The sequence below is a fragment of the Malurus melanocephalus genome, unplaced genomic scaffold, assembly GCF_030028575.1.
Source record: "Malurus melanocephalus ecotype Western Australia unplaced genomic scaffold, MMel_1.1 scaffold_19, whole genome shotgun sequence".
NCBI lineage: Eukaryota > Metazoa > Chordata > Aves > Passeriformes > Maluridae > Malurus > Malurus melanocephalus.
The window spans coordinates 359,165-378,621 of NW_026623251.1; the positions used below are offsets into that span (position 1 = coordinate 359,165).

At 38.8% G+C, this 19,457-nt stretch overlaps 1 protein-coding gene across 1 annotated transcript in view; it reads right to left on the minus strand.

Annotated features, from left to right (window-relative positions):
- Positions 1-946: 946 nt before the first annotated feature.
- Positions 947-19,457, minus strand: part of HEATR1 (HEAT repeat containing 1) — a 35,640-nt gene continuing 17,129 nt past the window's right edge. The window contains exons 22-45 of the mRNA XM_057389720.1: positions 18,964-19,131; positions 17,873-18,115; positions 17,012-17,143; positions 16,516-16,622; positions 15,343-15,486; positions 14,583-14,698; positions 14,204-14,325; positions 13,208-13,336; positions 11,747-11,977; positions 10,894-11,020; positions 10,423-10,589; positions 9,776-9,822; positions 8,983-9,106; positions 8,032-8,172; positions 7,528-7,817; positions 6,611-6,761; positions 5,939-6,097; positions 4,358-4,492; positions 3,986-4,090; positions 3,724-3,892; positions 2,840-2,994; positions 2,345-2,503; positions 1,541-1,649; positions 947-1,168 (exon numbers count right to left, since the gene is read on the minus strand). Of these exons, the coding sequence (XP_057245703.1) occupies positions 1,080-1,168; positions 1,541-1,649; positions 2,345-2,503; positions 2,840-2,994; positions 3,724-3,892; positions 3,986-4,090; positions 4,358-4,492; positions 5,939-6,097; positions 6,611-6,761; positions 7,528-7,817; positions 8,032-8,172; positions 8,983-9,106; positions 9,776-9,822; positions 10,423-10,589; positions 10,894-11,020; positions 11,747-11,977; positions 13,208-13,336; positions 14,204-14,325; positions 14,583-14,698; positions 15,343-15,486; positions 16,516-16,622; positions 17,012-17,143; positions 17,873-18,115; positions 18,964-19,131 (3,519 nt within the window). The 3' untranslated portion in view covers positions 947-1,079. The remainder of the gene's footprint in view (positions 1,169-1,540; positions 1,650-2,344; positions 2,504-2,839; positions 2,995-3,723; positions 3,893-3,985; positions 4,091-4,357; positions 4,493-5,938; positions 6,098-6,610; positions 6,762-7,527; positions 7,818-8,031; positions 8,173-8,982; positions 9,107-9,775; positions 9,823-10,422; positions 10,590-10,893; positions 11,021-11,746; positions 11,978-13,207; positions 13,337-14,203; positions 14,326-14,582; positions 14,699-15,342; positions 15,487-16,515; positions 16,623-17,011; positions 17,144-17,872; positions 18,116-18,963; positions 19,132-19,457) is intronic.

Sequence of the window (19,457 nt, forward strand, 5' to 3'; positions counted from 1 at the left end):
GTTTTGTTCTGCTTATTGCCTTACCAGTATCTCAAAGTTGGCTGTGAGCCTCACTGAAGAACCATTTGCACATCAGGAAATTAGTGATCCACAGACTAGTTAACTTGAGCAGGCTTTGGGGCTGGGCTGTGGTGGTGCTGGGGTGGCCTTCAGGACAGTGTTGTGCTGAGCTGTGCTGTAGAGATCCCTTGGCTCCAGGATAAACTCAGCTGGCTGATTGCAGCAGAGGAGCKGTTAGGTAGCTCCTCATGCCAGTAACAGCACTTGTGTGTCCTTGCCTTTAAAAGAGCTCAGCGGGAGTTCTCATGGGAATGTCGTTTTTGTTTGACAGCAGACTTAAGAAAATCTGTAAGGGCTTCATGTGGTAATCTTTCCATTTATGGGATTTACATGGCATGCTGCACYCGGGACAGAGGCTTGTTCCCAGCACCCAATGGGGTGTAAGATTATCCTCTGTATAGTGTCAGTTCTATGCAGTTGCATTTTAAACTCTATTTTACTGAGTCTCAGTACCTTACTTACTACTCATGTAATGAACAGCACCTTGTGATGCAATACAAGGAGTAAGTTTTTGGGTAAATTCATTATTATAGCAAGCAATTAATTGTCAAACTTAGTTAATCAGTAGCAGCCTTCAAAGACCATAAAACAGATTCATTTGGGAACTAAATCATAGTTTCTTGGAACTTCTTTTTCCTTCTCTTCAGTGGGTATACTTTTTACTTCCCTACAGATGACAGAATAAACAGCTTCTCARGATTGCAGTCCATTGGTCCAGAGAGTACTGTGCTTGGAGCATGACAGCCACTCCCRTTATCGGGACAGTAACTGTATCCCCAAGCACAGTGGATTTGTTTATAGCCTGCTCCAGTTTCCCACTGTTTAGAAAAGAGCAGTTAAGGAAAAATCGTAATTTCCCAGTCCATCCAGAAATTATAGAGCCAGATTCTTAAAATATTTTATTAAAAAGTTAAAATTTTGTCTCTGATAAAAAKTTTTATGACAGTTTGCCTGTAAAACCTGAAGGTGGTAAAGCAWTTCAGACAAATTCAGACTATTTGAAAACAAAGGGCTTAAACTTAGAAGTAGCTTTGGAGTGGTTCTCCCAAAATGACTTCCAATTGTTGAATTGTCTTCTGGCATTGCTGTTCAACTTCTTCACATTCATCTAAAAAATAAAATTAAGCAGGAATTAAGTAAAGCAGTGATTAAAAGGCTACCCTAGGAAGGCTTCATCACTCATCAAAGCTAGAACCACCCTCAAACACCATTTATGMAATTATTATTCAGAAATGTTTTGTCACTGAATTAGGCAAACTATTTCTACTGTATCATTGGTCTAAAACTTGAAAATGGAGAGATGGGCCCAGAGATCCCCCTACAACACTGAGGAAACTRCCATAATTGAACTGAACTTCATGAKTGTATTTGATATAATCCATTTCAGTTTGCATCTTGCACAGTATAAGCTACCATCTTTCAATAAGTAAGATTTACAGCATAAACATATGRCAATGAGCCTGTCTGTTTAGACCATTACCTTCCATAAGCTCAGCTAAGAATGGAATAGATTCTGGTAGCAGGACCAGGTAGTTCTCCTTCAGTTTTTGTGCAACTTCTATCAAAGCAAGCAGGGCAGCAAATCGGACCTAAACAAAAATGATTAYGTAAGGAAACAAACACTGCAGTACAGTTCCCTGTTTTCCCCCACCCCTGCCTTCTTCCCATTTATTACAAGGTCATAATCTTTCACTATAGAATGGAACTAGTTTTAAGCTAATTTAAATATTAACATCTGGGTTAATATAATGGCAAATGAAAAACAGGTTGAAAGAAGCAGGTAATGTTGCTGGAAGTTATTTGTTAYAATGGACTTGAACCTCCTGTCACAATACCACTTCCAGTGGGTCAGAGCTTCGCTCAGCGCTATGAAAAACCAAGTACATTCCCTTAATATCTTTAACCTGTCAATACAAGAGTCTTGGCAAAATGCTATATAATAATAAACAGGTCTGAAAGTTGGTAACTGTCTTCCAGTTACCCCACTAAAGTGCTCCTGTCTTTAGACACAAATAATTATCTCTTATTCTAACAGATACCAAATCTTCAAAAAACCTAAACCCCACAGTATGAATGACATGTGGAATACTGACTGCTTACAGTGAGAGCAGAAGAGCACATTGACACATCTCTACAATTTGGGAGTACTGTGCTATAGCACTAGAGTTTTAATTTAGGCTAATATTTCAGCAATGACTTGGTTAATTCACTTCTGCTTTTGGGGGCACTCTCCCAATTTCTAGCATGACAAAGAAAACCAGTTCAAATTCTGACAGCTCCCAACCTTAGGAGAATTGTGCCTTGTTTTCAGCAGGATCTGGTAGTTCAGTGGTTTCCAAAGAGAATCATCTGCCATTGCCACTGAAAACTGAGCTATGCAGGGTATCAGGTGTGCTGTCACTCTTTCCTGGAACTTCTCATCTCCTCCAAGAACATTTTCTAGCTGTGGAAACAAAACAGATCCAGGCTCAGATAAACCCAGCCAAAACCTCTTCAAGCTTTGGCTTTCAGGTACTCAAGAATTAAGTCAAAGCTCATCAGTGGGAGTGCACTGGTCTGCAAGAGCTTAACAGCATACATGAACCTTACAGAAAAGAAGACATTTAGAAAAGAATAAAAAATTAATCCAGAGTCTTAGGCAAAACAATACTGTTTGTAGCCCAAAAACAATGAACTAATCCCCCCYTTCTTGTTAAGCAGGACTGACACCTAACTTTTTTTTAACTATCAAAATTAAAAAAAAATCAGCTATGAATTATTTTTATGGGTTTGTCAATACCTGATCGACCAGAGGCTGCATCAAGGTTTCTGCTCTTTCTTTACTCAGGAACTTCTGGGTGTCAAACAGGAAGAGCTTGTGCAGACAGTCTGTGGTGAACTGCAACAGTAGACAGCTCTTTTCTGTGTTATTGTCTGAGTCAAAGAAAGCTTCATCTACACACGAGTTAATGAGAAGAAAAAAAAATCATCAAAAGAATGAAAACACAATACTTCCCCCTGCAGGATAGAAACACTGCTAGTCTGTGAATGTAGSTAAGGGATGTACTACAGAGCAATGAAGAACTCATCACTCAGAACAATAAAGTGGATGTCATATGTTATCTGGCACTAAGCTACTGCCTCAGCAGGTCTGCTACTGCCCTTCACAGTCTGGTGGAGATGAAAGAGAATGGCCACAGGCTACAGGACAAGTGCTTGGCCATACCTGTGGATACTGAGAACTTCTTCAGGTTACTACAAATAGGATAGGCAAATAGTTTCCCATAGAAAACAGTAATGCCTATTTTTGCCCAGTTTTAGAGGAGTCTGAATAAAACAGRTAGCATATAAGAGAGGTCAATGAATGAAAATGAAAGAAGCAAAAAGAAAAAAAAAATCTCCCTCTTTCCACACAATTTCATACTCAAGGAACTCACTGGGACTGACACTGAAAATTTTCATGTGGTCTCAACTTTGTAATGACAGCCTAGTGCCGAAGGATGAAAAATGTCCTTTGGTCCCAAGAGAGGAAGATTTCTCATTTACCAGTTAAAAGAAAAAAAGAGAGAAATAAGGWAATGTGTGCTGTGAAATAAATCCTGTAAGATTAAAATTTCAGCAATTAAAATTAACCTCTCAGCAATCAAGACTAAGCCTCTCTGTAGCCAGTAAGTGACAGCTTACCAGTTTTAGAAATGTTGACCTGGTTCAGTGTCTCAGCAAATGGCTTCACCAAATGACCAGCAAACAAGGTGAAGAGACCCTTTAGCTTGTCTGCAATGCAGTCTGCTATTCTGTGGAATGTCAGCAGCCTGTCTTTTAGGGTAGACTCCGTTTTGGACCAATCAAAGAGCTGAAAGTGAAAGGCAGATTAGCTCTCTCCTGTGTCTGTGCACTGGAAAACACAAACACGCTGATGCAGTTGAATTACATTTAGGCTTCTTACCTTGAAGAAGAGGGGCCTGAAAGAAGCTTCAGAAAGTTTCATGACCATACTGATCAGACAATCAATAATGTAAGCCTCTATCTTACCAACTTCCTCTAAATCATCCTAGRAAAATCAGAAAACATAGTTCTAAGTTTGAAATTTAAGAATTTGAGCTTTCAAAGCACATTTTAATTTTGTCTATTTCAGACTAAGTACATAACTATCATGTTTTCTACCATAGGAACATCTTGGAACAGAATATTTGATATGCAGAATTTCAGAGCACATATACAGTGGAATCTCCTAATCTTTTTTTAAACAAGTGATAGAATTAGCATGTAGAGAAGTGTAGCTGCTGSTCATCCTCCCAATCAAGCTACCTCGGCATACCTCAGCATGCTCTGTTCTGAAGTCCAGAACTTTCATGAAAAATGCTGTCAGTTCAGGCTGATGTGAGATTAGGTGCTCCTTCTCCATACAAACAATGTGCTCYTTCAAAATGTTCATCAGGGGACCCAGGCAGTTCTGCCAAAACRAAAGCAAAGCAATGCAAAGTCAACTGTGATACTGATGGTAACTGCGAAACATAATTAGGGAATGGGATTTATGTACTTCATGCATTTACTCATTAAAATACCGTTGATAATATAAATATGCCTTTTCCTGTACTTCTGGGGGCTTGTTAGTTGAATTCCTGAAACGCATTTTGTGTATCTTCTGCTGTACCGGAGAGAATCCTGACCAATTTATGTTCCTAGCACATAAATGAAGTCCTTTATGAATGGAATGATCTTCCAACCATTAATAAGCAAAGGACATTCAACTGCTGGATCTCTCCCAGATCTACTTTTCCTGAACCACCACAGCAGTACAAAAAACCCCAGCCATTATAATGTAAAGACCTGTGGTAGGTTTGGCTGGGATGGAGTTCATTTTCTTCACAGCAGCTTACATGGTGCTGTGTTTTAGATCTGTGACCAAAACATTTCCGATTACAYAGTGAGATGCATGAGCAGCAATGTTGGGGCCCTGCCACGATGGTCTCTGCAGGCCCTTTCCTGCCCCAGTGTGCCTGGAGCTCGAGGCTCTTTAGASCTCTCAACCCTAACCCCAGCCCCTACCTGCAGCTTGGCACTGAACCCAGARGTGCTCRTCACCACAGGTGGCACAGATGACAAAGGGTGCAGTTGGCAATGGTGGCAGCAGTTAAGCCCTGCATCCTTAGATCCAGGGGTTTAGCTTGAAGTTCTATTAGTCTCTCTCTCACAGCAGAGGTTGAATCCCCACYAAATAGCCTCAAGAGGCAAAAAAATTGCACTGAAAGTTGACTGGCAAAACTCAAAACATCAAGCCATCAAAAAGCAACCATCTTTTGCAAACAATGAAACGTGACACCTAATTCAACACAAAAACACTTGTCACGGCATTATTTTGTGCTAATTGAGGATTTATTTTGCCTTAACTTAGCCCACCAGAGAAAAGCCTTTTGACTTAGGAAATGCTATGTTCCCCACCAGCTCTGAGAAAAGACAATTTKGGAAAAAAAGAGGCAGAGAGGAAGACACAAAAAGAGAGATCTAGAAAWACACACAGATAGCTCCCACCTCCTAGGATTCCAGCAGGRACACCACAGCAACTCCATGYAGGCTTCTAGGCAGTGRCCATGTCCAGAYCTGTGGCCTTCATGTGCTCGCCCCTGTGGTGGGACTGCCCGTGGCTTGGCCACTCAGGGCCCAGGGGTGAGCACCACCACTCCAAGAGTCCCTGACTGAGAAGTCAGCTGGGGATATTGGTGAACAGTGCATGTAAGACTTTCATTGTTTCTCACTCTGCTGCCACAGTGAGCAGGTGGGCAAGATGCTGGTGGTGGGCAAGATGCTGGGAGACAACACAGCTGAACCAAAATTTGCACTGCTCGTTTCTTTTTTTTCTTGCCTTTATCACAGTGAAAAAAAGATGAAGACCCCTTACCTTGCGGGTATGCACCACTTCACTGTAACACTTGGTAACCGCAGGCAGGAGTATTCGGGGAGCCAGCCTCGTTGCTAGGATAGTTTTCAGTGATGCCACACGTATGCTTATCTGGGAAGAGGGACCAAACTCGGCCACAATCTTTTCCAAGCGGACAACCTGTGAGGAATTCCAACAAAAATTAGGCCAAGTTAGCAACTAAAGAACTTATTCTACAGGAGTTGTCTCCTGGATATGTCAGACAGGAATTTTGCTGCTTGCATCACTTGGAGCACCTTACATTAAGCTGTCGCTATACAAAGCCTCCCTGTCTTCAGAAGAGAAACACTGAAAAAATGCCCGTATCAGCAGCAGAAGGTCAGAATTACTCTAACAACATTGTTAGATACACATTTCAAGAGATTGTGGATATTACAGAATGATCTTTTGGGATTCATCTCCCTTTTCATAGAGGCAAAAWGCAACCTATTGGAGAGGAGTAGGAGATGCTGTTAGATTCTGTTAGTATTGAAGTTACCTGCACGAGAAAGTGAATAGAAGAGTAGTATGTTATAAGATTTCACATAGTTGGTACACACTCCTACTTCAGTTTCAGAGGTAAAAAAGTAATCTCTACAGCTGCTCCTGRGACCTGGACACATCCTATCCCCACTTTACGTATCTGTAGCTCACCTGCAACAAGCACTCCAAAAGGTAAGGACTAAGGAAGTGTGGTAGTGTCTCTGCAACCTTGAGCAGAGCAGTGACAGCACTCAGCAGGTAAATCTCATTGGAGACCAGCTCCTTCTTACTTTTTAAAGTCTTCAACAGTGCTGGCATCAGCCTGTGATTAACCAAACATAAACAGAGAAAGGTGAAATAACTGAMCATGTCAAGCAACATTTCCAATCAAATAAATCCATCTGTTAAGCCTGCAGGACAATTTCCACATGAATTTTTGCATGCATATTTGTGAAAACTCAGTATTCTGGGCTAACTGTCATATTTCATTCTGAAGCTAATGAAGGATATTAGATTTCAAATTACAGAATGGTTTGGGTCAGAAGAAATCTTTAAAGAACACCTGGTCCAACACCTTTCCCTCTATCACGTTACTCAAAGCCTTGTCTTTGAAGATTTAATGACAATAATAGACTCATATTAAGATATAAAATAGTCTTACAAGGAACAAGTTAGATGCTTTGATTCTTCTTGAACAGGGAGAATAAAATAATGTAACATGCAGGGTTTTCAACTGTACTCGTTCTCATGTTTTTAAATGCAATCTGTTCTACAGAAAAAATAAAGACTATGGTCTGATTTTTCTAAAGCCRTTAAGGTTGCCTCTCTAGTCACAGCAGAAGACTCCATAAATAACTCTACTAAGGATTATAAAAGTCTTCAAATTTTCTCCACTGGTTTCTTAGTTCTTTAATGACAAAGCATCTTCAAGCACTACAAATACTTTTAAACTTGTCTACACAAAACACACACAGGGGCAGATTGCCACCTGGCCTTCACTGCCACCTGCCACCCATTCCTTCAGTAATGCAATTTAGTATAACTAATTCCTGCTGAAGCTGATTCTGCTAAAAAGAACACAGCAGTACCTTGGAAGCTGAGGTATTGCTTGGGCTTTCAGTGTACAGGTGACCTCAGCTATACACAGCAAAGCACTTCCCATCACATTTTTTTCCTCCTTCTCTGAAGAAATGAGATCAATGGCAGTTTTCAGAACAGGCACAAATGGCGCTGGATTTTCTGTGCCGAAACCTTTGCAGAGTAGCTTGAGGCTGAACAAAGCAGTCTGYCTGTTGATGGCTTGCTCCTCCTCCTCCTCATTTCTTCTACACTTGACAATGGCAATGAGCTCAGGGACCAGCTCTAAGAGCTGCAGGATCTGAGAGGACAAGAGAACACACACGTAAATATACAGTTAGAAACTCAGGACCTGCAAGACAGCTGCAGGCAGGTAGCCTACGTGTCACTGCTCAAGAGTCACCTGCCAGGCTTGGCACTGGTACTTGGCATCTTCACCCAGGGTCAAGCACTTGTACATCAATCTCTTSTGGGTACTTTTGCTATAGGAACTGGGTTTACCCCCCCTGCCTYACCTGGCTCTTCTGCCACTTGGTGCGCTGCTGCACCTTGTTGTTCAGAAGGTCCATGGCCTTGCGTCTCACAGACGGCAGCTCATTCATCATCAGTCCCCCAATTACAGGGATGAAGGTTTCTGTTGGCAACAAGGCATTGACCTACAAGAAAACAAACAAACCAATACCACAAATGCTTTTTGCATTGTGACATGKTAGCCTTCTAATATGCCTCTTCAACTTCCCTCAGGGGTTTCAGGATCAAAGAAGAAAAGACAAGCAAGCAGTGCTACATCTGAGGCAAACAAATCAACAAAGCAGGTTCCAGTTAGTCTAGTTCACTGGCTGCTAAACAGCCATTACCCACTAACTCTGAGGTTTTGTCTACTAACATCCTTTTGTCTACTCTGGTGAGCTATCGCTCYTTACCCAAAATTATTCTGCTAATGTCCTCTGCCTGTACAGCAAGAAAATTGCAATATGCTTCACAGGAAAAAAACAAATTCCCAGCTGTCAAAAGATGGAATGTTCTACTGTATGCAATGAGATAGCCACTCAAATTCTACAAATACACTTCTGATCAGAAAGGTAGTAAGATGAGAAATGTAAGGGTTTCATTTCCATGTAGACATACACAACAGCATTAATTAATTTCATGATTTAACAGTGAGAAATGCTGCCCAGAGCCATTCTTCTCCACRAGATATAGTGAAATGACTGCTTAGAGCCAGTAGAATACTAAACTAAAGTAAACAAATATTCCTGATTTTTGTTCTGCTTGTTCTGTCTAAGAAGCTGTTGGCTGTAGTTATTAAAGCTGTTAACTGAGTTTAAACATTGATGCACCAAGCTGCAGACCATCCAATGAAGTACAGTACTAAYACAAGAAGAAATCCTACAAAGTTTATAATCATATCAACAAGCAATAGCAGAACTGTCCTGGTGCTAACAACGGGGGCGAATGAGACGTACTTTATCCAGCATATCATAGCACTTGCTAAGCAGAACCCTCCAAAATTTGGCTGTTGGCTTGTCCACATTTCCTTCCACTGAAGATGCCACAGTGTTTATATAGTGAAGAACTTCTTCTAATAGCCTAGACAGAAAGGAAGTATCTTTCAGTAAGTAACAAAGACACTAAAGAAGTCCATTTTTATTACTGGAAAGCATAAAATTTCACAAGACAACAAAAACACAAGGAAATGAAACAGAAAAATTTTAAAATGAGCATTCATGGAACACAGCATTTAGAATAAATCTTATACCCTTTTTTCCTGCAACAAGCATAGAAGTTAGGCCTCTGCAAAAGAAACCCTCAGTTTTGTATCACTGGCTTTTACAGCACAATGGCTAAAACTGTGATCTTTGACTGGTACTTATATCAGTACAGAGGCACCAGTGTGAATAATGATGAATTTTTTTTATACTAATGAGGCAGTATATTTTGCTAAATACCTGGAATTCTTTTAGTGATACAAACATGAGTAGCATGGCAGTTACAGCCAAATATGTACCAAAAATACAGGAAAAGAGTGGATATTGGGTAAAGCAATCTTTCAGTAATAAAAAGCTCCACATTCTATTAAAAGAAAAAAACAAACCAAAACCAAACCCAAGTAACTTGCACATAWTAAATACTGCTTGTTGCAGAGGACATTAAAAAAGTATTATCAGAGTAAAAGATACTCTAATGGCACTACGCTTAATGATATTCCTGGGTTGCAGYAAAAGCTAGAAGTAGGAATAGAGCAGATTTAAAGCATACCTCTGTTCCAACTCCTGCAGCTCTTCTGTTTCTTCACATTCAACTATCTGGTTTGAAAAGCAAGAATGAAAATATGAARTTTACCTCCCCTCATTAAACTAAAATGCCAGAATACAGAAATTTGTTTGTTTTGAATCTAATGCCCACTAACATCGTAATTATGAGTCCCTACACTTGTACTTAAGACACCATTCTAGAAAAAAATCTGAGAACATTGTGCAATGAAGTCATATTAGCAAATACATTTCATGCTGGTGGATGATTCAGTTGAAAAACTGAGACTTATATTAGCTACAGTCAGAGCCTGAAATATGTAACATTTTGTCTTTTCAGTTACCAGCATGAATCCCAAACCAAACTTGGAGTTACACGGGCTGTGAGTGAAATCCAGGCTCCACAAAGCCAGTGGGAATACAGTGGAAACAGAGTTTCATTTGGTTACCTATTCATCAGTCACATCAATGGAGTGTGTCTGGAAAAGCCTTATTAAAAATAAATAACATTGCTGACAGGTTTCAAAACTGTGCTGATAAAGGTGCCAGGAAGGTACACTGGACAGTGCATTCTTCCACCTCTTTGTACAGAAAGTAACAGAAGTAGTAAATTACACTTCATCTATTATAGTATGGTACAATGGTCATTCTTACCTTTTTCACAAAGTTCTGAGAGGACAAGAGTTGTGACATGAAGGAGACTGACAAGAATTTAAAATGCCGGAGTTGTTTGTCAGAGTGAGACTCCACATTAAAGAGCTGCCCATCTTGATTTTTCGGCTTTGTCTTACATGTTCTTGACTTTTTTGTCCCAGGATCATCTGTTGAAGACATTGACAAAACAACTTTGCATCCAAGAGAAAAAGATATTTCATTTCTGATCACAAAGGAAAATCACAGCTGCTYACAGCCCCATCCAGCCTGGCCTTGAACACTGCCAGGRATGGGGTGTTCATCATAGTGGCCTCTCTGGGACAGCTATTCCAGAAATTCACCACTCTTAYAGTAACAAGTTTCTTCCTTGTATCTAGTCTCAATCTACCCTCCATTCATTTAAAACCATTACTCCTTGTCTCTTGTACCAGGAAGGCTTACATGCATTTGCTGGCTGTGTTTTGTAGTTACCTTCCTTGTTCTCTGGCAGCTCTGTCAGGTACTGGATGATTTTCATCACGCTCTTAAACTGCAAACGTACRTTAAAATCGCAGCAGATGGAAATCCAAAATTCAGTGTCTGCTTCCAGAACAGCATCCTGTTAATGGTTCAGGAAAGAAAGAAGAAATATATCAAGGATTAAGAAATAATATTAATATTAATAACATCAATAATATTAATATTAATAAGAAATATTTTAAAACTCCTCAGAGAGCTTGTGAAAATGACATGCTGAGCTTGATGCTGCCAGGATTAACAGCAATGCTAAAAGCAGCAAGCTCTTGGAGAGAAGATAGGTCCAGAGGGTCTAGACAGAGACTAAACTGCTGCAGAAAAACTATCTTCTCACCAGGGTTCCTTTAATAATTCTTTCAGGTATTCCCATAACTATGCTTTCACCTAATCTCAAGGCCTGCCTACACAAAAATGTAATAGGGTTTTTATCTTGGTGTGTACAAGAAAAGATCAGTATGTTTCATGAACACAATTGAAAAAAACAACCCAACATCATTAATATTGAAGTACTACATAAATAGATTATCAGCTTTTCAGATAAAGAATTGCTCTACAAAATGATCTGATTTATTATTCAGGCTCCAGGACAAAACACTATTGAATGTGCAGTACAAATCATAGTCAACATCACCATCGGGTTCTGCTCTAGCATAAACCCAGAATCCACTACCCTTCCACCCTTCCCAGAATTCGCCACCCTTCCCAGCATAACCGGGGTTTTATTGAGAACCTTCTTGAAGGCAAGGCCAAGACCAAAAGAGGGAAATTTGTCTCTCAAGAAAAAAGCTGACCCCCTCAGCTTGCTAACCTTGTCTGTGCTTGGTGTCGCCGTCACAGTTTTGGTGACATACTGCTCAAAGAGCAGCACCAGCAGAACCCAGAGGAATTTGTCTCCTCCCACTGTAGTGATCAGCTGGGACAGGATGGGCAGGCGGCGGTGCTCSGGTACATGGGGCAGGGCATCCACAAACACACGAATGATCTTGATCACCACCTCTTCCACACTTCCTGAGGACTCTGACAAGTCACTGTCTTCAGCCTGAGYACAAATACAGGTACAGCAGTTCAAACAGGTTACTGCAGATGGGTACAAGGTCTTTTTGCAATTTCAGAAAATAAGAGAAAGCACGAGGTGCCAGAGAACAGMACTGCAAACTGGATAATCTCAAGAAAAATAAAAGTGTTCCAAAACAAAGTTTTCAATCATACAGCTCTTTCTCAGTGTTAAAAGGAAGATGCCTCAAATAAAGTCTTTAAAAAAGGAAAAAAACCCCAACCCTAAAAGAGAAAAACTGCTACTCAGCATCAGCTGAAACAAACAGCACATTTCAAGAGAAAGCAAAGCCACTTCCTTCTAGAAAACTTTGCCTGAATCAGGATTCAAGGGCCCAGGAAAAATAACATGCAGAGTCTATATGGTCTCAAGTAATTAGCATTAGGCTCTTGCCACATGTAATAATTGTGTGTGCCATAACTAATTTGTCACAGAAACTTGGGTGGGCTGCTATGAAAAAATAAAGAAATCATGTTCTCTCTCTTTTAATATAACAGAGAACCGCAAGAGGATGAAAAATGTGTACACATGTAATTAAAAATAGTCTGGGAAATCCACAGCCCATTACTGAAGACAACGTTTCTTTTCCCTAATTTATTTTTACATGAAATTTATACAGCACTTTTCATGTTTAAATCKATTAATGATAAAGAATTAAGATTTCTTAGGTGCAAGTGAAATCTGAATGAAGAAAACATCACTTTGAAAAACGASAATGTATTTTGTTTTGGTTTATAATATTTATCTAAGAGGTCCAGGCAAAACCAAGAAAAGCCCCACAAACACCAGTGGAGCAATAAAAGCATTTGTCAAATATTATACCCTTCCACTTCTTTCAGACCTTGTCTACTATTGCTATGACCATGACATAGGATTAATAACCAAATTCTTAGTTCCAGTGGTTCCTCTACTGAACTTGCCTGCTATTTTAATGATGAAACTTGAACTCTAAGTATGTYTCGGGTTGTCTCCACATATTGTTGTGATAATTTTGGCTAAACCATYTGTAAAGTGCAGGAACTCAAAGGACTGAAAAGCAGCAGCAGTCTGATGAAATCAGGTGGTCAGAGACAGAGGAGTCTGATTTACGTTATATTACATATAACTGAATGTTTATCTAAAAATAATCTCAGAGTAGGTGACAACTTATTCTACCACCAATATTCTAAATAATTGACTTTATTAATAATCTTTCCATTAAGTAGACAAATTTACCTGTATAAGAGCTGGAATAACCATCTGCACTGTCTTGTTAATTACTTGGAAAGTGTAGGTATCATCCAGACGCAAGACATTTGCTCCCATGAATGTAAAAATGGGCATAATGTTATGAAGAACTTTATCCTGAAAAGGAACAGATGAAATTAGTTTCTGCTGCTGTGCATATTACACCTTAAGGCATTTCTCATTCCCACAAATGACACTAGATTCTTACAAAAAACCCCAAAAGAGAATCGTGAGTATCTTTCAAAATCTCCCTAAATGAGTTTTAAATGTATATTGTCCTTAATGCTACTTACTTGTGATTARTAGAGTTCTAAATATTATTTAGAAACCAAGACACATATCTAAACAATTAACTAAAGAGTGGAAATTGAGAGCTCAGTGTGATGACACACCTTGTATCCTCTTCCACTCAGCATGAGGTGAATAAAATAAGTACAACCAGCAATGAGATTTAAAGAAGTACAAACGTGGTTGTGGCAAAGATTCCAGTGATTTTCCCAACCATCCTTTTCAAATTTCAATCCATACAAGAAAAGGCCTGTTACAATTAAAATCAGAACAACCTGGTTTTAAGTACAACTACATTCTTCAGTGYTGTACAAGACAGAAACTTGTAAGAATGCATGTGCTATCAAGCCAGGTGTTTTCCCTCTTTATATAAAAAGGAGGAGAAAGAAGAAACAAGGCATGAAAACTGTGACCACGGTGGGAAGGTAAGGCAGGGCTGTTGTCAGAAAGATCCTTCCATTTCTAATGTCCTCCTCTGTGAGCCATAAATGGCTGGTGACCAAAGCATAAGGACAMAGGTTTGTCTTCAACTAAAATAGAATAGAAAGCCCTAAAAGAGCACAGAACCTGTATATTTTGCCTCTTGCTCCTTTCAGGAAGTTTTCCCCCATAGATCAGATCTGTATGCTCTTCTCTCCACCCAATATTTGGAAACCAAAGAGAAAAGCCAAAGCATAAATTCCAGGTGTCACTTACAGGAAACATTCCAGCAACAGCACCAAGRAGCAGCAGAGCATGGTGATGTGTCTGGGGCATTTTAGAAATCCTGATGCACTGAACKATCAGTTCCACGTTGAATTTTTCTTTGTCCAGGATATCTGCAGGTAAAAATATTCACTGATTAACACTTTAATGGTCAGCCATGTAGGAATAAACAGTATACTCAAACATTGGTTTCAATTTGCAAACCATACATAATGGATCTACCAAAAATGGTTAGGAAGGCAAATGTCTGTACCCTTATACAGGAATTTCTCTCTCCTCAATGATACAGTGTAGAAAAAAAAAAAAAGGTACAGACCATAATGATATCCTGGTGAGAGAATTACCAAGAAATGAATCTGGTGATATTTACCTGCTGGGACCTTGCCATCTAATGACAATTTCTGACAGATGTTTAGCAGGCAGCTGAGGATCAGCTGCTTTGTATATTCCATATTTTCTTCCTCTGATGCCATGGGTTCCAAACACCTAAAAATTCAGGAAGAAAAACAGAGACAGAAAGATAAGTGCCCAAACTACATATTAAGATACTGCAATTCTAATTCCATGTAAGTTCTAAATTGAGAAATATAAAAAGTCTTTGCCAAAAAGTATCTTCTTTTTTTGTTTTCAAATGCATCAACTGGTCTAATAAAAGGCAATGATCAAAGCACTGTCAAAAACATTAAGTATAACCTGAACTATAATTGCCTATGTACAAGCAAATCRTAAGGAAAGAACAACAAACACCCAATCTATACGTAAACTTTCCTAAGTCCAGGTTRCACTGGACTAAGACTGTTCCACAATGTGTTGGGAGGAATTTCAAGGCTTAGAGAATTATAATAGCTCTGCTGAAGACACAAGTCCTGCCAATTATCCCAGTTTTTGGACAGGTGTCATCCTTCTTGGCAATCCCAAGCCCTCTGCCGGATAAACAAAGTTTTCAAACAAGACTATGCATGAGGTAAAAATCTTAAAATAACCGTCATATTGTTTAAAAGGGAAAAAATARTAACAAACTACAAGACATGGCAACAAAGCAGAGGCACAATAGCCTCTGTATTTTCATGTTTTAGAGTGTCTGCTGTAGAAGAGAAGGATCCAGGGCCCTGTTGTGGGGGCACCATTACCTGCTCAGCAGGTTAAAAAGTGCAGGTACCAATGCCTGCGGATGCCGAAGCTTCTTCTTATGCTGCAGTAATTCCAGAATAAGCATGATCCTCTGCCAGCTGAAGTTGCTTGTTTCTGGTGACAATTCTGCATCTTGAGGCTTTCTGAAAAGACAAGACAAACTATCAGGGACTTGCAAAGGAAATGCTACAGTGCTTCAGGAAACACACACACACAAGTAAATAAGACATATTTTCTTTCACATGGTAATGTATGTCCTTTACTGCTGCTCCTGGGAGAGGGTCAATGTGCGGGCTTTCGATTGAAGCAGCAACACATTTTAAGCAAACAACAAAAAATTCAGACCAAACTTGAAAAAAAAAGTGTTTCTTGGAAACACTTCTCAAAGTGGGGGAAAAGAAAAAAAATCCATTACCCTGTAACTGTCCAAATGATGATCTGCTTGCCATTCAGCAAACTTGCATCTCTAGAACTACTAGTGGTTATAACACACTAACTATGCAGGCAATGAGAATGTGTGTGAGCCTGTGTGTTTGTAAACTGTAACAGGTACAATTTACCTATGGATCAATCTAATAGGTGATGATTATTCAAAATGGTCAAGTGAAGGAAAATTAGAAYAGCTACTATAGGTCAAATAATGAAAATCAACTCAGTATCCTGTTTCCATATGGCTGAAAGAATGTTAAAGARAGCAAGTACAGCAAGCAAAGCAGTTCCTTCCTTATGAGAATGGAGAGAAGACACAAGACAAAGATCAAAAAATCAGTGATTATGATACCATCCTAATTGAAACCACATATTGTTTTTCAGTCAACTAACAAGAAGATTTTGATGAGCATCTGTATGTTTGAGTCAAGCTGATGTAATTTGTCCATGCATCTATATTTAAAACAAACCAAAAATGAATCTTGTTCAACTATGTCAAGGTTCTCTAAAAATGTCAACATTAAATATACTGGATTTCTACAATGTTGACTGTCCTTCCATCAATTCTCAAACAGCAACATGAGTTGATTTTCTCATGCCAAAAGTAGCCCGGAGTTATTTTACTGTGCAGAGAAAAAGAAGAAATAGTTCCTTACACTTTCAATACAAACTATGCAATGTTTTAAGACAAGTGGTGTTTTCAAACTRCATAGATATTACTTGTGGTTTTCGAGTTCTTTTACCTCTGTTGCTGCATTTTCTGCCTTCTAGTTTGTTGGACAGTGGCTGGACTTTTGGTTTTCTCAGGAGGCTCAAGTTCTCTGACAATCTGCTCAGCATACACTGTAATCTGAAACAAAACAATAATGCAAGCACCAATGAACATTACATATCTGTGCCCTGACATTTTTTAAAAAAACATCCCCTTCATGCACTTATGGGTATATAATCCACATATTCCTGTCATACTCCAGAAAATGAAAATCAGTGCAGCAGGAAGAAATGACTTCTTGTGAATTCATTCCCTTAGTGGAGTAAATGATTGATGACTTCTGAAAAAAAATACCTTCTAACAGTAGTCATTTAACAAACTTTTCATGCCATTAAAACTATTCTATTATTTGACAAATAGCTGCCCATTCCTTTCCTGCTATAAACGACATAAAYCACGAGTGTTACTAAATGTAGCAACACAACATCAGACTGCAACAGGTTTGTGCTCTGGAGGTTGCCACTTACCCCTTTAAACACACTGCTGATCGTCTGGGCACAAAGCGGGTTCTTACAGTTTAAGAGTAAATCAAACAATACTTTTAGCAGCTTCTGTTGCACCATCCCATCCGACASAGCTGCAAAGAATGGCTTAGTAATCTACAAAAGGGAAGAGAAAAAAGGATGCAGAGAGGCTTACTTTAGTAGACAYCAACAAAATCACAAGGTGTGTAATTAAGATATGTGAGATTCTGTATGACACACTCCATCATTAGTATTGCAAAAATTTGCATATTAACTATATATTTGTATATATGCAGGAATCCTTAGATTCATACACGTGGAATATCCAACAGACAAACTGATTCCTGAAATTTTTCACAAACTTGCCTGGTGTGGGTAACAAACTTGCTGTTGCCAGGCTTTGGGAAGGATATGTCAACACCTGGCTAATACAGGCCCGAATTCCTASTCTCCTCAAATGAAGCTATTTCTCACCTACTGTATTTTGTTGACAATTTTTCCTCAAATGAAAATAATTACGTAAAGCTCTTGCCTGACTGACAAAAACCTAAAACCTGTGGAACAGCAGTATCTGTAATGATACAGGTATTCATCTGTGTGCAGATACAGTGGGGTTTTTTTGTGCTTGTCAAAATGCAAAAAAAATAGAGCAAGCAGCAATTTCTCCKGGTAATTTTAAGAGCAGAAGTTTTGCAGCCTGTTTAGATCTTTCGAAGACACTATGGAGATGTTGAAAACTTGCACTAAAATAAAAACAGATTGAAAGGTATGGACTCCTTCACACAGAAAGAGCTCTTGTAAATCCAATCCCAAACACTCCTAGTAAGCATAAAAATAAATAAAAGATTTTTCATAAAGCCATACCTGCCCAAGTGCTGTGATCTGAAATGGTGGAATTTCTTCATATATTTTCTTGGCAGCATGAAGACTTTTGATAAATAAATCCAGACTCTGCTCATTCTTGCACAGGAGAGGTGCTGAATATTCATTGAACTTTCCAAGGATCAGATGCAGGAGAATAACTTCATCTTTCAACATTTCCTCAGGTTTCTTAAAGACCTTCTCTAGCAAACGGTCTAGTGCAGACAAGAGGTGAGAGAGAACCATCTGCAAACAGAGGGAATTTGTAACAGAATTTTTATCCATTCTTAATTTAACAACCTTCCAGCAACAGAGCTGCATTTTACTGCAGTATTCCCACTCTAGTAAAACACTGTGTAAGGTATTTTAGGCAACAACTGTTCAAGAGGAAAAATACAAGATGTAATGTGAGACTACCCCAAGGACCTGCTCATCTGCTCCTTAGCTATTCTCCTTTGCAGAGCAGTAGTTCATATTTTTAAAGCACAAAAACAAGGTAATTTTCCCACCAATTTATGGCTGCTGTTTTCCACAAAACCCAAATGTGAGGCAAAACCACTAACCCCCTCTATGCAGTTCACAATCCTTTCAAGAGATATACAAGTGAACAGGGCATAAAAGTTCTGATTTAATTAATTTTCTGAACTTTGAAGTAATGCATTTTCCAGCATTTAGAGAATTCTGAATATGGCAGATCAAAGTAGGTTAATATATATAAATAAAACTCACAGTACTACGAAACACCTTGCAATTCTGTACAGAAAACTCTATATTCACTGATACCTAACCAAGATAATACATTTCTTCTGTAAGAATCTCTTCTGAAACAGTCTTTTTTAGTAATATCAAGGGAGTTTCCTTAAAAACTCCATGCAAAATTTTGCAGCCATTACATTTCTGGAAGAAGCATGCAAATATTGCATGTTTTGTTAAATCATACTTTGCAGCTTTACTGCATATTAGAGGTGTCAACTTAATGCCTAACAACCTAAAACATAATGAAGTTATTTAACAGCATTATTATTAAATGAAATTTGATTTCAACATTTTACTCAACTGTGGAACCCATAAAAAACTCAAAAGGCAGCACTTACTTCACCATGAACCTCATGAAGAATTTTCATTAAATTTCTTGCAATATATGATGGGAAAGTAGGGCTCTGTACACAATCAAGTATGTTTTCCAAAGATTCCAGTAATTTTTTCCTCTGGGATTTCTGTTTTGGTTGTGTGTCAAGCTCCTCAAATAGAGTTTCCATAATCTAGTTCATTAACACAGTGAAAATTAAGTTCTTTCCCTGCAATAACAATGCCTTCAAACAATGTTTATTTGATGCTTTCACAACAATGCAATGCAGGTATAAGCAGAATTCTTCATCTGGAAATAAACCATAGTCAATGCCTCTTAGATTATCAGCTCTCTGCATGTAATAAATCACTTGCATTTTTTAAATTTCCTAAAAGAATTGTCAGTCAGTCTACTATAGAATACAAAGACAACTTTCCTGTTGAACTTAATTTCTTTTCTAAAAGTTAGGAGCTCACAGCAGCAAACAAAATGTGTATTCATGTACACTTTAGTAAGAAA